The 17320-nt window shown below is 44.6% G+C and overlaps 1 protein-coding gene across 1 annotated transcript in view; it reads left to right on the forward strand.

The window, feature by feature from the left end:
- The window catches only part of ELP3 (elongator acetyltransferase complex subunit 3), a 98171-nt gene extending 82155 nt beyond the window's left edge, over positions 1–16016 (forward strand). The window contains exon 15 of the mRNA XM_059697554.1: positions 14607–16016. Coding sequence (XP_059553537.1) covers positions 14607–14686 — 80 coding nt within the window. The 3' untranslated portion in view covers positions 14687–16016. The remainder of the gene's footprint in view (positions 1–14606) is intronic.
- Positions 16017–17320: the final 1304 nt, after the last annotated feature.

Raw genomic sequence — 17320 nt, forward strand, 5'->3', positions numbered from 1 at the left:
ATCTTTATTGCCCCCCCCCAAAAAAAACCCCTATATTTCATTTATCTTCATTTTTAAGTTTTGTATTGCCTACCTATATTATCAGACCCTTGTATATGCCTTATTCTTCTATTCCTTACTGAACCATTAGTGAAGTGGAAATAGGTCATTATGTTTGTTTCATTTAGTGATCTAGAAACAAAGGAGAAAAACTGGACACATGTAGAGGAGGTAAAGTGATCAAGACAAGTCAGATGGCCTTTCTGTTCTGTAAAAGAAGGGATGTGCTGTTACTAGAGCAGACTTGATGTTTAAGGACCAAGTTGGGGGCACGGAGCAGCCGTTTCCATAACACAGGTGCCAGAGCTCATTAGGAATACTCTGAGCCAAGGGGTCAGGCAGGCTGGGTCTGAGTCCCAGTTCTACTTGCCGGCTGTGTGAACTTGAGTTATGACTCTTCCTGAAACTTCAGTGCCTGGCACGTGTATACTCAGAAAGTGTCCTCCTCGTCTAGCTTTATACGTTAGTATAAACAGCTATACAGTTGTTGCTCCATTTGTTTGTTTTTAAACGAAGTAGTCAGAATCTCAAGCACGTTTGGTTTTAGGCTCATTTCCTGCTCCTGACTGATTTTTCTCTTTTAAAAGCCTCTCCTCTGGTGTTGGATCTGTCCCCTTAGAAAGAGGGCTTGTAGTGATGTGGAGAAGCAGAGTTGCTTTGCAGCCAGTTTGGGTACCACATTGACTAGTTTACTCCTTTTGCCTGCTCCTCCCTTTGTTTTCTAATCCAGAGTAGAACTTAAATGAACAGCTAGGTTTGTTTCATTTTCATCTTTGATTAATCTTCTTAAGAGGCAGCTGGCATGTACATTTTCTGTGATTGCCTTTCTTCCTCAATATTTAGATCAGTGGTTCTCAGCCTTCCTAATGCCGCGACCCTTTAATACAGTTCCTCATGTTGTGGTGACCCCCAACCATAAAATTATTTTCGTTGCTACTTCATAACTGTAATTTTGCTACTGTTATGAAACATAATGTAAATATCTGATATGCAGGATGTATTTTCATTGTTATAAATTGAACATAATTAAAGCATAGTGATTCATCACAAAAACAGTATGTAATTATATATGTGTTTTCCGATGGTCTTAGGCGACCCCTGTGAAAGGGTCGTTGGACCCCCAAAGGGGTCGCGACCCACAGGTTGGGAACCGCTGATTTAGCTGGGGCTTGAGGCTTGAAAGGCATTTGGTACAGAAAAAGGATTAGAGAAATGCTGTAGCCCCTGGTCTCAGGTTCAGGGGGAGGCCAGCAGCTCCTGGCAGCCAGCCTTGGGAAATGGAAAGGAGGCTTTCTCCCCTAGTTCACACTCTGTACTCCTGTCATCCCACAGCGTGGACAACAGCCTGTAATTTAACACTGCCCAGGGGCTGCATTCTGTCTAAGGTACCTGCTGCTGAAGTATCACCTGTTCTTTTGATAACTTAATTCTTAATATCTAAAGTTTATACATACACAGAAAAGTTTGTGCTTTTCTCCCAAAAAGAGATGTACGCCCTGGGCAGAGGTGGAGGCCAGGAAGGGAAAAACAGGCTGGTCACTAAAGCCCAATCTCAGAAATCACTCTGAGCACATGTCGAGGCATTCTTTCTGCCTTACTCATTTTATCATCATCCCAGCTGGTAAAATGGTGAAGATAAAAACGTTTATCCTGTCTCCAAGAAAAGAAAAAGGCCCCCGCAATACAGGCAAGTTCTGGTTGTGGGTTAGGCAGCTTGGAGGATCGAACAAGGCAAGCACTGGACTGCCTCCCTCCTCCTGTCCTCGGTGCTCTAGCAACTGTTGCCTCTGCTGGTGGAGCCCAAGGACTGCCGCACAGGTTTAACTCCTGCCCACTCCCCGCCCAGGGGCCAGCAGAACCACACACAGGCCACCAAGCGGAGAACGTGGTTGCTTGTACGCCCGCTGCGTCTCTCCTCAAGGGCAGGAGCAGCGTTACACGGGGGCCTGTGAGACAGCCTGCCCACGTCAGGCCGGGAGGCTGGCTGACGTCAGCTGGAAACTTAACTGCTTTTTCTTGGCTGGCTAACGAAAGGAAAGTTACTGTGACCAGGGCGGTCCAGGAGCCCGAAAAGCATGGAGAGGAGACAGAATGTGGTCTCCATCCAGCCCAGGTGATGGTGTGTGTGTTCCTTTCTCAGGGGGCTAACAACACTAATATTTTTGCCAGCCTGTTCTGTAGATTGTAGAAATTGGGGGGAGTGGGGACGGGGAGAGATCTTTTTTTTTTTTTTTTTCAAGCAAGAGGCACAAAGAAATACAAATGGGGAATTTTTAAGTAAAAAGAGGTTGGAGTCCAGACATCTTTCCCCAAAATGTTTAAAGCTTCCCAAAGGGTCCAGAAATAGACTTTCCATCACAGTGCTACGGCATGTTATTGAAAAGATAAGAACAAGGATAAGAGCTCAAAAATAAGCCTTTCCTTCAAAAAGCCCTGGTGCCTCTCAAGTCGGTGCTAGCTCTGGGCCCACCGCCTGTGAAAGGTGAAAGCACAGGTGGGAGTAGAGACCCCAGGGCACCTGGATGCTCGGTTGGAATCATTCCTTAGTTATGCCCCAATAAAGATATTCTTTTAACCGGCAAGCCTGGGAAATCAGGGCTCTCGATCACTGCACTCTGGTTATCTAGCAGCTGTCTAGTCCCATGTAGGACATGGGAACTGCTTCTCTCTCACCGCTGCTGCTGTTTGTGGTAGACAGATGTGGGTTGTGCCATGTTTTGGGAAGTACTGTTGACCTTTGAACAACGCTGGTGTTAGGGGCACTGACCACCCACCTGCACAGTCAAAAATCAGTGTATAACCAAGTCAGCCCTCCATCCCCAACTGCACATCCAAACTACAGTTGCCCCTTGAACAACACATGTTTGAACTGTGTGGGTCAAACCTAATTATTGAAGGGACAATGGTAAAGTATTTTCTTTTTAATTTAAATTATTGTTTAAAGTATTACATGTGTCTCCTTTGTCCCCCATTGACCTCTCCCTGGCCACACCCACTCTCCAGCACATGCCCTCACCCCCTGGTTATGCTCATATGCACACCTACAAGTCCTTTGGTTGATCTCTTAACCACTCCCCTGCCTTCCCTCTGAGGTTTAACAGTCTGATGCTTCTCTGTCTCTGGATCTCCTTTTGTTCATCAATTTATGTTGTTCATTATATTCCACAAATGAGTGAGATCATGTGATATTTATCTATCTCCAACTGGCTTATTTCACTTAGCTTAATGCTCTCCAGGTTCATCCATGCTGTTGCAAATGATAAGAGTTCTTTTTTAATAGCAGCATAGTATTCCATTGTGTAGATGTACCACAGTTTTCTAATCCGCTCATCTGCTAATGGGCATTTAGGCTGTTTCCAAATCTTAGCTATTGTAAATTGTGCTGCTATGAACATAAGGGTGCATATATCCTTTCTGATTTGTGTTTCTGATTTCTTGGGATATATTCCTAGAAGTGGAATTACTGGGTCAAATGGAAGTTCCATTTTTAATTTTTTGAGAAAATTCCATACTGTTTCCCACAGTGGCTGCACCAGTCTGCATTCCCACCAGCAGTGAAGGAGTGTTCCTTTTTTTCCATGTCCTCTCCAGCACTTGTCATTTGTTGATTTGTTGATGATAGCCATTCTGACAGGTGTGAGATGGTACCTCATTGTCATTTTGATTTGCATCTCTCGGATGATTAGTGACATTGAGCCTTTTTTCATATCTCTTGGCCTTCCTTCTGTCTTCTTTCGAAAAGTATCTATTTAGGTACGTTGCCCATTTTTTGATTGGATTTTTTATCTTCTTTTTAAGTTGTTAGGAGTTCCTATAAATTTTGGAGATTAAACCCTTATTGGATGTAACATTGGCAAATATGTTCTCCCATGCAGTGGGTTCTCTTGTTTTCTTGATGGTTCCTTTTGCTGTACAGAAGCTTTTTATTTTGATGTTGTCCCATTTGTTTACTTTCTCCTTAGTTTCCATTGTCTGAGAAGCTGTACTGGTAAACATATTGCTACGAGATGTGTCTGATATTTTGCTGCCTATGGATTCTTCCAAGATTTTTATGGTTTCCCGTCCTATATTTAAGTCTTTTATCCATTTTGGATTTATTTTTGTGTATGGTGTAAGTTAGTGGTCTAGTTTCATTTTTTTTGCATGTATCTGTCCAATTTTCCCAACACCATTTATTGAAGAGAATATCTTGGCTCCATTGTATGCTCTTGCCTCCTTTGTCAAATATTAATTGAGCATAGTGGTTTGGGTCGATTTCTGGGTTCTCTGTTTTATTCCATTGGTCTATATGTCTGTTCTTGTGCCAGTACCAAGCAGTTTTGAGAACAGTGGCTTTGTAATATAGCTTGATACCTGGTATTGTGATCCCTCCAACTTTGTACTTCTTTCTCAGGATTGCTGTTAGTATTTGGGGTCTTTTTTTATTCCAGGTAAATTTTTGGAGAGTTTGTTCTAGGTCTGTGAAATATTCTGTTGGTATTTTAATGGGGATTGCATTGAATCTATAGATTGCTTTGGGTAGTATGGACATTCTGATGATGTTGATTCTACCAATCCATGAACACAGTATATTCTTCTGCTCTAGTATGTCTTCCTCTATCTCTTTTTTCAACGTCCTGTAGTTTTCCAAGTACACGTCTTTTACTTCCTTAGTTAAGTTTATTCCTACCTATCTTAATTTTTTTGTTTCAATGGTAAATGGGATTTTTTTTAGTTTCTCTTTCTGTTAGGTTATTATTGGTGTATAAAAAAGCCATAGATTTTTGGGTGTTAAATGACTTTGGCAATGTAGCAGGATACAAAATTATTAAATCTAGTTTTTTGATGGAGTCTTTAAGGTTTTGAAAATTTTTTTAAAGTACAGTTGACATACAATATATTAGTTTTAAGTGTATAATAGTAATTAGACATTTATATAATTTACATAGTTATCACCATAGTAAGTCTAGTAGCCATCTGACAACATACAGAGTTATTAAAATATAATTGACTTGACATTCCTGTGACTATTTTTATAACTGGCAATTTTTATTTTTTAACTAGAGGCCCGGTGCACAAAACTTTGTACACTCGGGGGGGGGGGGGGTCCCTCAGCCCAGCCTGTGCCCTCTCGCAGTCTGGGACCCCTCAGGAAATAACAACCTGCTGGCTTAGGCCTGCTCCCGGGTGGCAGAGGGCAGGCCCAATCCCTAGGTGCAGCCCCTGGTCGGGCTCAGAGCAGGGCCGATTGGGGAGTTGGGGCGCCGCCCCGTCATGCACAGAGCAGGGCAGATTGGGAGGTTGTGATGCCACCCTCAGTCACGCTCAGGGTAGGGCCAATTGGGGGGTTGGGGCACCGTCCCCTGTCACACTCAAGACAGGGTCGATGGGGAGGTTGCGGCGCCACCCCGTCACGCACAGAGCAGGGCCAATCAGGGGGTTGGGGCACCGCCCTCTATCACCCACAGAGCAGGGCCTATCAGGGAGTTGGGGCGCCGCCAGTCTCACACTCAGGGCAGGGCCGATGGGGAGGTTATGGCTCTACCCCATCACACATAGAGCAGGGCCCGTAGGCGGGGGGGGGGGGTTGGGGAGCTCCCCTCTATCACCCACAGAGCAGGGCCTATCAGGGAGTTGGGGCGCCGCCAGTCTCACACTCAGGGCAGGGCCGATGGGGAGGTTATGGCTCTACCCCATCACACATAGAGCAGGGCCCGTGGGGGGGGGGGGGGGGTTGGGGAGCTCCCCCCTATCAGGCACAGAGCAGGGCTGCTCAGGGGGTTGGGGCCCCGCCCCCTATCACACACAGAGCCGCAAGGCGATCAGGGGGTTTGGGCGCTGGCCCCTGTCACGCTGATCTCGGTGCCGGGAGGCATATTACCCTTTTACTATATAGGGTAGAGGCCTGGTGCATGGGTGGGGCTGGCTGGTTTGCCCTGAAGGGTGTCCTAGATCAGGGTGGGGGTCCCCACTGGGGTGCCTGGCCAGTCTGGGTGAGGGGCTGAGAGCTGTTTTCAGGCTGGGAGTGACTGAAGTTCCCAACCGCTCCTTTTTTTCTTTTCTTTTTTTTTATTCTGAGCCAGCTTTACCTTGAGGCTTGGCTCCAGCTCTTAGGCCTCCGCGGCTGAAAGTAGGTTTCTGGCCTTTGCTTACAATGTTGCGAATCTGCTGGTTGAAGTCCGGGCGGTATTTGTTACAATGTTTCTTAAACTGCCTGCTCAGAGGCCTGCAGCCGCAGGCAGGGAACGTTGGTTTCCTCCAACGATCCTCCGTCACTGAGGCAAGCAAGCCTCATGTTAGTTTCAAGCTGCCTGGCTGCCGGCTGCCATTTTGGCTGACAGTTAATTTGCATATCTCGCTGATTAGCCAATGAAAAGGGTAGCGGTCGTACGCCAATTACCATATTTCTCTTTTATTAGTGTAGATTCCTTCATCTTTTTCACTCAAACCCCCTCCCATCTGGCAATCATCAGTTCTCTATGAGCTTATTTCTATTTTGGGGGTTTTTTTTGAGATTTCACATAAAAATGAAATCAGATGGTATTTGCCATGTTGTCACTAATGGGAAGGTTTTATTCTTTTTAATAGCTGAGTAATAGCCCACTGTACATATGTACCACATCTTCTTTATCCATCCTCTGTTAATGGGCACTTAGGTTGCTTCCATAGCTTGGCTATCCTATCTAATAAAAGAGAAAAATGGTAATTGGCGTACAACGATACCCTTTTCATTAGCTAATCAGGGCTATATGCAAATTAACTGCCAACTAAGATTGGCAGTTAACTGCCAACAAGATGGCGGTTAATTTGCATATGTAGGCACAATGCAGGGAGGCGAAAGGGAAAGCAGGAAGAAGCCCCCTGCCACTGACAGTGATCGGAAACCCAGGGGGGAGCTAAGAGCTGGGGGGCAGGGCCAAGGCGGCCCTGGGCCCTTTGCTGCCCTGGCCAGTGATAGCAGGAAGTAGGGGTGGAGCCAGCAATGGGAGCTGGGCACGGTCGAAGCTGGCAGTCCCGGGAGCTAGGGGTCCCTTGCCTGGGCCTAATGCGAAGCCCACGATCGCGGGGCCGCTGCAGCTGCGGGTCCCTGCTGCCCGAGCCGGATGCCTCAGCCAGAGGCGTTAGGCCTGGGCAGGGGCGGAGCCTGCAACGCGGGGAGCTGGGGGTCCCCTGCCCAGGCCTGACACCTCTGCTGGAGGCCTCAGGCCTGGTCAAGGGGCCGATCCGGTGATTGGTCATCGGAGGGTGATGAGGGTCAACTCCTCTGGCCGAGGGAGGCATCAGGCCTGGGTAGGGGGCGGAGCCGGGGATTGGGGGGATATGATGGTCCCCTTGCCCAGGCCTGAAGCCTGGGTCAGAGGCGTCAGGCTTGGGCGGGAGGTGGAGCCAGCGATCAGAGGGAGATGGGGGTCCCCTGCCCAGGCATGATTCCTGGGCCAGAGGCCTCAGGCCTGGGCGGGGGCCAGAGCCAATGAGCAGGGGGAGATGGGGGTCCCCTGTCCAAGCCTGACACCTCTGGCGGAGGCGTCAGGCCTGGGCAAGGGGCCGATCAGGCGATCGGAGGGTGATGGGGGTCTACGCCTCTGGCCAAGGCATCAGGCCTGGGCTAGGGGCAGAATCAGTGATGGGGGGAAATGAGGGTCCCCTGCCCAGGCCTGACGCCTCTGTCAGAGGCATCAGGCCTGGGCAAGGGGCCGATCCTGCGATTGGAGGGTGATGGGGGTCAACGCCTGAGGGCTCCCAGTATGTGAGAGGGGGTTAGGCTGGGCTGAGGGACACTCCACACACACACATACACACACACACACACACACACACACACACACCCAGTGCATGAATTTCGTGCACCGGGCCCCTAGTTGTAAATAATGCTGCAATGAGCATAGGGGAGCGTATCTTTTCAAATAAGTGTTTTGGATTTCTTTAGATAAACACCCAGAAGTGGAATTTCTAGGTCATATGGTAGTTCTATTTTTAATTTTGGGGGGCATCTCATTACTGTTTTCCATAGTGGCTACATCATTTTATAGTTCTAACAGTGCACAAGGATTCCCTTTTCTCCATATCCTCTCCAACACTTGTTGATTTATTGATGATAGCTATTCTGACAGGTGTCAGGTGATATACCTTATTGTGGTTTTAATTTGCATTTCCCTGATGACTAGTGATTTTGAACATCTTTTAATATGTCTTTTGGCCATTTGTATGTCCTCTTGAGAGAAATACCGATTTTTAGTTTCTCTGCTCATTTTTTAGTCACATTGAGTTCCTTAAATATTTGAATATTAACTCTTTATCATATGTATCATTGGTGACTATCTTCTCCCATTCAGTGGATTGTCTTTTTTGTTGATGATGGTTTTCTTTGCTGTGCAAAAGCTCTATAGTTCAATATCAAACATTTGTTTTTTCTTTTGTTTCCCTTGCCCAAGGAGAGATATAGCTAAAAATATGTATGTTACTAAGAGCGATTTCGGATTGTTTACTGCCTGTTTTCTTCTATGATTCCGGGTCTTAGATTTAAGTATTGAATCCATTTTGAGTTTATTCTTGCATGTAGTAAAAGAAAGTGGTCCAGTTTCATGCTTTTGCATGTGTCTCTCCAGTTTTCCTAACACTATTTATTTAAGAGATTATCTTTACCCCCTTGTATACTGGTATATTCTTGCCTCCTTTGTCATAGATTAACACTAGATTGCCCAAGGAAGTCATTTTGACTGCTTTTTAATTTCAATTAGAAAAACAATTATGTATATAAGGACACAATGTCTTAGAATTTTGTGACTTTTTGTACAACATATAAATGCGTTTATTAATAATTGTAGTTACCTCCCCCCTCCTTCATTTCCGGTATATATATGTGTGTTATACCTATATTGCCCAAAAGCAGTCATTTTGACTGCTTGGGAAATTTTAAATAATCAAATGACTCTTATTATTGAATTGAGTAAATTTCTTATATGACCAGTTCAGCCCTGTATTGAAATAACAGTTTTCATTTTTTTCGATTACCGTCACATGATAACATACAAGTACATGATAAATTGTCGATACTTGATAAGTTGCAGTTGCTCAATAAGCTAAACTAGTACTTGTTATTCAAATCTTTATGCAGTGATACTTGTTCTAATAAGTTGTTTATTTTATTTCTTTTGCGCCCTAAATTCATGAAAGAAATGTCGAATAGAAGTGAGTTATTGGAAAAGCTAAGGAACATAAGTGAAGAGTGCTCCGATATTATTCTTTCACAATGCAGTCATTTTGACTGCTTTTGGGCAATATAGGTATATACTAAGTTTCAGTCTTTCTAGTGTTAAGTGAGCATATCAGTTTAGGTTGATTTCTAGGCTCTCTATTCTGTTCCATTGATCTCTGTGTTTGTTTTTATGCCAGTACCTTGCTGTTTTGCTTACTATAGCCTGTGGTATAGTTTGATGTCAGGTAGCAGGATACATCCAACTTTGTTCTTCTTTCTCAAGATTATTTTGGCTATTCGGGGTCTTTTGTGGTTCCATATAAATTTTAGGGCTATTCTAGTTCTGTGAAAAAAATCCATTAGTATCTTACAGGATTTGCATTGAATCTGTAGATTGCTTTGGGTAGTATGGACATTTTAATGGTGTTAATTCATAATCCTTTTGCTGGTGGAGGACTTTGCCTCAGTGTTGATGAAAACACAGTCTCTGTGAAGTTCATTTAGAGTGAAGCACAGTAAAGCAAAGCACAATAAAACGTGGTATGCCTGGACAGTAAATCTGCAAGCATTTATTGCATGTTGATTACATGCTAGACACTGTACTGTGCTAAGTCCTAATGATGGACATCATTGACTTCAAAGAACTTAATTCTAGGACAGTATGGAGGTGCCCCCCAAAATGAAATAAAACACAGCAATAAGAACTTAATTCTAGGAGGGGAGGTAGACAGTATGGAGATGCCTCCAGAGTGAAATAAAGCATGAATACCAAAACAATAGACCAGCTAGCATCAAGACGGGGTTATGAATCCCAGCTTCTTTTTGGATAGGGAAAGGTCATTTGTGGCAGGAACTAAAGCTGAAGGGCAAACCAGACTGGGCATGAAAGGCTGTATATCAGGCCGAGAAATTTGAGCTTTATCTTGGGACTCGCCCTTAGCAATTTTAAATGGGAGAGTAGCATAGTCTGATCTACCCCCCCTGAATTGATTTTTTTAATCCTCACCCAACGATATTTTTCCATTGATCCTTAGAACAGAAGGGTAGAGAGAGATACATTGATTGGTTGCTTCCCACATGAGTCCCAACCGGAGCCAGGGATCAAACCTGTATCCCGGGTACATGCCCTTGACTTGGAATCAAATCAAACTTATGACCCTTTGGTGCGCTGGCTGCCGCTCTAACCACTGTACAACCCCAGCCAGGGCTGATTTTAAATGGTGACGTGACCTCATGTGTTTATCAGTTGCTGCCCTTAAGCTGACATGCCAGTTGTAATATTTTCAGTAAGAGAAAACTCAAAATGGCATAAAGTCACCGTGGAGGAACCTTGAAGATATAGTGAGATAAACCAGTCACAAAAGGACAAATACGTATGATCCCACTTACAAGAGGTTCCTACAGTAACCAAATTCATAGGGACAGAAAGTAGAATGGTGGTTGCCAGAGACGGACGGGGAAGGATTGGGGTATGGAGTGTGTTTTACAAGATGAAGAGTTCTGGAGATGGCGGTGGTGAGGGTTGCACTGCAATGTAAATGTACTTAATACCACTATACTGTACACTTGAAATTGGTTAAAATGGTAAATGTTATCTATTTTACCACAGTACAAAAAATTGGCTCCCAAAGTGGCTTAAACTAACTGGAAAACATTATTTCATAACAACTTCATCGTCAGAGTAGCTTCAGGGTTAGGCGAATTCATGGTTTCAGCGGTAGCAATAAGAGACCCAGGTTGTCTTCATCTGTCTGCTCTGCCATCCTCCACAGGCAGGTCCCCTTGCAAGACATCTGCCCTGGTAGAAATTACTTTCCAGCACGACAGCCATGAAGAGAGACCGTCTTTCTCCATCTCTCTTTTTAAGACTAAGAAAGGCTTCCAGAGTCCCGTATTGCTCAGCATCTGCATTTGAACATCTAACAGCCATTTCAGCAGCATGGCCCGCACCGAGCTCCCGATGTCCTCCTACATCCCTCCTCCTCACTGTCTTTCCAGTCTCATAGTGGCAAGTTCTCTTCTCTCCAAACCCTCCCATCACTCAGGCTAAAAACCTTTGGGTCATTTTGGACCCCTCTCCTTATGTCAGACCCTATATACTTCAACAAATTATTTTCTTTTGACCCTGCCTTAAAAATGTTTCCAGACTCCGCCTACTTTTCACCACCATGACTTTGCTCTGAGCCACTTCCATATCTTCCTGGATTATCGCAGTAGTTTAACCGGTCTCACTGTTTCTGCCCTTGATCACCTATTCATTGAAAAAAAATATTGGAGCCCTAACCGGTTTGGCTCAGTGGATAGAGCATCGGCCTGTGGACTGAAAGGTCCTAGGTTCGGTCAAGGGCATGTACCTTAGTTGTGGGCACATCCCCAGTAGAGGGTGTGCAGGAGGCAGCTGATCGATGTTTCTCTCTCATCGATGTTTCTAACTCTCTATCCCTCTCCCTTCCTCTTTGTAAAAAATCAATAAAATATATTTTTTTAAAAAAGAAAAAATATTGGAGTTTTTAAATATGTGCCAGGTATTGCTCCTGGTCCTAGCAGTTCTGCAGTGACTAGAACAGATCAAACTCCCTGACCTCTTGGAGCTTTCTTTCATTCTGTTCTCAAAACAGCAGTCAGACTGATTTCTTTCAAATACAGTATAAGTCAGTCATGTCTCTCCTTTGATCAAAATCCTTCGTTTCACCTGCCCATGCTAATACTATCTACCTGTAACTGAAGATGAGGAAAAGTCGGGTTTTAACATTGACGTTCCTGTGCTCTATTAAATGCTGCTATGCCACAGAGCCTAGTTCAGTTTGAATGTGGAATTTCAAGTGGGAGAAGGGGAAAGGGAAGAATCGTTTCTAGCAGGTAGGACTCTAGAAGTAGAAAGCACTGCACTGAATGACTCCAGAGGCATCTGTGTGATAGAGTGATCATTCTGCCTCTCTTCCTGCTCCTCCTGCCTTCTTTCACATAATTCTTTGGGCAAAATAGAGCTTTTAAAACATATTGAAACCTCTGTTAAATGGATGTTTTTTAAATTGAGATATAACATACATGCAATAAAATACATTTTAAGTGTACTGCTTAATTAGTTTGTGCATGTGTATGTTCCCATGTAACTACTAATTCAGATCAAGATACATTTTGAGAACTCTCAGTCCTTATTATCTTCCAAATGTAACCAATATTCTAATTTCTGTCACCATAAAATTACTTTTGCCTTTATCTGATGGAATTTTTTTTTTTTTTTAATGCTCACCCAAGGTTATTTTTTCCATTGATTTTTAGAGCGAGTGGAAGGCAGGGAGGAGGGGGAGACAGGGAGATACATAGATTGCATGTACCCTGGCCAGGGCAAGGATTTAACCTGGGAATCAAACCCTTAGGCCAACCCTCTATCCACTGAGCCAAACTGGTCAGGGCAATGGAATCTTTTATAGTTTCTTTCATGCAAAACAAGGTATGATATTCACCCATGTTGTTGCAGATAGCTGTACATTTTTCATTGCTGCATAGTATTCCATTTTTTTTTTAATACCACGATTTATCTATTCTATTGATAGATTTTGGGGATATTATGAATACATGTCATTTGTTGGATGTAAGAATTCTTCTTTTCACTTGACAGTATAAATGCTGGGTCATAGGATATGCTGATGGATAGAGGATCTGATAAAGTGTCCGTACCCCTCTTTGGGGTTTTGAGAAGTCTTCCTGTATTCAGTGGTCTGAGCTGTACTGCCTGACACATTAGTCTTCATGTCTTCTCCTCGCTCTAGCCCAGGCCACAATGTTGAACTGAAGTAATGATTAGAATGCAGAGACAAGGTGATATTGTACAAGGTTATGAGTAACAGCAATCCTTGGATTAAAAGGGTAATTCTCTAGTGACCTGTTATCACAAGATATGGTTCTGTGAGCCCCATTGCATCAGTTCCATTTAGTACCTGAAAATTTTTGAAGGGGGTAGGAAATCCTGTTCCTAAATAGCAAACGTTTAGGCCAAAGAATTAGGCCAGACTTGAGAGAACTAACAGTTGATTTCATGCACAGTACTGATCACTAGCAATACAAAGTGATGAACAAGATACATGGAGCTTACCCTACGTAAGAGGCAGACCAGCCATCACGGTCCATTGTGGAGGGCAAAGCACTGTAAGGAAAACTCTGGTTTTCATTTACGTCACATAAAGTGCTCTGAATACGACCACACTACCGACCCGTGACATATAGGTTTCCACACATCAGGCAGTTCTGCAACACCACTGGGTGTCCTACAATTTAGCTCAAGTCCGACACTATCTCCCTGGAGATAATGACAGATCTCACAGCTGAAGGGCTCAGTCACACAAGACTGCTCCCACTTCAGATTCCAGTCACGCGTCTAGGTTGTTACCTGTGCTTCTAACCAACGGGCTATAAATTGTAGGTTCCCACAACTCCCTCCTGAGGTTCAGTTAATTTGCCAGAGGGAACAACATGAGGAAAGAGGCAGACACTCACAGGAACTTAGAAAAATTAAAAATTCACTCCAGCCTGGAGCATAGTGTTTAAGGAGAGAGTAGTTGCAGAAGATGGAAATATAATCAGATACTAGATCATGAAAAGCTTTAAAACAATAATAACAGCCAATGTTTCTGAGGAATTGGCCTTTTCCAGGCTCTAGACTAATCACATTTCATGGACTACCTCATGAATACTCAGCATCCTTAACACATAGGAACATCGTTACAGACGATAAAATGACAGGTCCGGGCCTTCTCTAGCGGCTCAAAAGCCCATTCTCTTCACCACCCTCTAAGAGACCATTACATAAGCCATGCTTTATCTTCCTATGGGCTCAGCTTCTTGATGGTGGTGTACTTTGGATCGACTTAAATTAGCTAATATTCCTGCAATGTTTGCAAACATAAAACTGGTATAAACTCCTGGTGCTTATACTGATCATGTAGCAAATCAATCAATAAAAACAAAACTATAAATTAATGCAACTTAATTTCATTAGTCTTCATGTGACTGATGATATTTTGCTGAAGTTGTCACTCGCGAGGAGTGAGTAGGCCCTGGGAGTAAAGCGCAGCGTACCTTTGTCCCTGGCGCTCTGTGGAAACCCCGTCTTCCCGCACCTCTGGTCTCAGCTTCCTGGAAAGCATGCTGCTGTTGGGCTCCATTGGAGTGAAGACATCTCACACACGCAGCCTCTGAAAGACAGCATCTTGAATTCAAAATAATAGAAATGGTCCAAACTTTAATTAAAGTAAGATTCAATCTGAAACGCAATGTGGTCTGTGAGTGGGAGAGGGGAGAGTGGCTAGGAGGGAGTGTTTGGTGGCTTTTGAGGGTCGCTATGGTTATGTATAGTAGAGATTCTTACTTGTATAGTTTTGCTTCTTCACAGGGGTTGGCACCAGGAATTATTACAGAAAGATTGGCTACCGGTTACAAGGCCCGTACATGGTGAAGACGCTAAAATATTAGCCCCAATAGTCCACCTGATGCAGTGTTTCTGGCAGGAAGTGGAGGTGTCTTGAATATTCAACAGAGAGGCTGAGCAAAGCAAATGGACCTACCCTGTCCCCTTGGCAAGAAGCTTCACCCTCATCCTGCAGCTGCGGAGACTGGAAACTGCTCTCAGGGCACGACCGGGCATCTGGTGACCAAGCATGGAGCCTCTGGCGCTCGGCGCTCCTGTGCCCTGATCTGTGTGTTGTCAAGAAGTCACTCCAGTTTTCAAGGCTAAGTCATGTACCCAGTTTCTAAATTCTGCATGTGGGCAGCAAGTGACTTACTCAGACTGACAACAGCAAATTAGTCAACTCATTTGGGTTCCATAATTCATGAAATAAAACTAGGTGGTGGGTAGAAGCAAAGTTAGGAGAAACTTATTTATATGGTACAGGGACAAAAAGGCAGGTTGAACACGTGAAAACTGACCGATTTTGACCTCTGGACTTGAACTCAGAAGCATTCCAGCACACGAAAATGAGCTTTTCTTCTATTGCAAGTCATTCTGGTTTCTGTGATGTTTGCAGTAACTGTGATGGAGAGAGGAGTTGACATGTGTTTATGTTTCTTTATAACTGCAGAGCAGTGTGGGCAGCACCTACACCCAGAGAAACGATTGGCTTCTCCGTCTGTCTCTCCTGAGCAGGCGGAGTCGGGCATGCGTGTGTCTTAGGTGGCGTGGCCCTAAGTGAAGATGCCCTCCCACAGGAGCTGTTCCCTGCATTTTAATTCTTTAAGATGAATTTCGGTTTGCTTTAAATGGATAAAGATAAGAGTTCAACTCATATGAAAGCAAAACTAAAAACGGTACTGCAGAACGGGCCCAAATCTAAAGATAGGAAAAAGGTCGGCTTCTCCCAGCTCCACCTTGAACTGTCTCGTAAGTTCCAGGTTATCTAAGGAGACTCGGCCTGGAGGGGGTCAGTCCCTGAGAGCATGGCTGAAGCCTGTGCCCCTCGGCTTCTGTGGCGTTTCACAAGGATTATTAAATGGGATTGGTTCTTCTCAAAGGTACAAAAAATAAAACCGACAAACAGAGAAGAATCACGTAAGGGGTTTTCCTCTCCCTGTAAACGCGGTGGCATGTGCCATGAATATACAGGGTTGTTTCCAGCCTTTGACACTGTTCCCTCCCCCTGGGTGCCGTCTGCCGTTTCATTCAACTGCCACGAGGCCAATGCACTGCCTTCCCGTGGGCTCGGTGGAGCCAGAGGCTTTCCACGAGCGTAGTTTAGGGCACTTAGCTGCTTCTCAATTATGTGTGTGTTTCCTTTAAAAATAAAACTGTTACGCTAACAAAGCATATACTGTGATGGCTGTTAGCACACATGACGAGCTAGAAGGGAGAGCGTGCTGGCCCAGGCTTGCCTCCACCGAAGTCCCTGCACCTCCAATTTCTCATCTGTCCTACTTAGCTCCATGTGTCAAACTGTGTAAGGTGCAAACAAGTCCTTTGTAAAGTTGTAAAAGGACTTTCACATGTAAGGTTCATTGTAAAATGACAGTTTAGAGCAAGTTTTTAAGACGTAATTGCCCGTTTCTAATGGATAAGTCATTGTTTCATCTGGATTTTCATCTCAGGGCTCAGGAGTACCTACCTAGCTCATCCCCAGCCGTCCTAGGAGTGAGTCTCCTAGCCTTGAGCAAAGATGCGGAGCTTCTCAAGCTTCCCGGGGGTGCAGTCCCCGCAGCGTTCTGTCACTAGAGCCAGCTTCTCTGCTGACTGCCAAGGACCTCTCCTGGCATTCATGGCGCTTGGCACCCGGTGGCCTGGCCGGCCTGGCCCTCCCAGAAATGGCTGCTCCTCAGTAGAGCAGCCGCCTCATAAGAAAGATCCATTAGGCAGGACCCGGCGGCCTCTGCATGAAACCTTGAGAGCTGCACCTTGGGTTCCTGATCTGTATTGAACAGCTGAGCAACCACCTCAAACCAAATAGCTCTGCTTAGTTCAGCTTCTTGTGATACCACCTGGAGAGTTAAAAAAAAATTAAGAACAGACAAATCTATTTGAATAGAATATGAGATTAAAAAAAAAAAGATCCATATCACCCAGTGAAAGAATAAAGCTCAGTTTCTCAAATGTGGGAAAGAATGAACTCCCTTTAAAGGAAAAAATTTCCACAGGCTCAAAAGAATCCTGAGATGGCCCTGGCCGGTTTGACTCAGAGGACAGAGTGTTGGCCTGCAGACTGAAGGGTTGTGGGTTCCACTGCAGTCAAGGTCACGTACCTCAGTTGCAGGCTTGATCCCCAGCCTCAGTCTGGGTGCATGCAGGAGGCAACATACCGATGTCTCTTTCACAGCGATGTTTCCCTCTCGGCTGTGTCTTCCCCCTCCCTTCCGCTCTCTGAACATCAGTGGAAAATGTCCTTGTGTGAGGATTAACAAAAAACAAAGCCTGTTCTCTAAAAATATCCTTCAAATTGCAAATTTTCATTTCCAAAGATTTTTTTGTGAGACTATCATTAAATTGAAAAACATTTATTCATAAAGAACTCACAGACCCCCGAGTTTATGAAAGACCTCGTGGTCTAGGCTCTGCAAACCTGGGCTCCTCCGTTAACTCGGGGATGTGGGCAGGTCCCTCACCTTGACCTGCAGCTTCCT

The sequence above is a fragment of the Myotis daubentonii genome, chromosome 5 (genome assembly GCF_963259705.1).
Source record: "Myotis daubentonii chromosome 5, mMyoDau2.1, whole genome shotgun sequence".
Lineage (NCBI taxonomy): Eukaryota > Metazoa > Chordata > Mammalia > Chiroptera > Vespertilionidae > Myotis > Myotis daubentonii.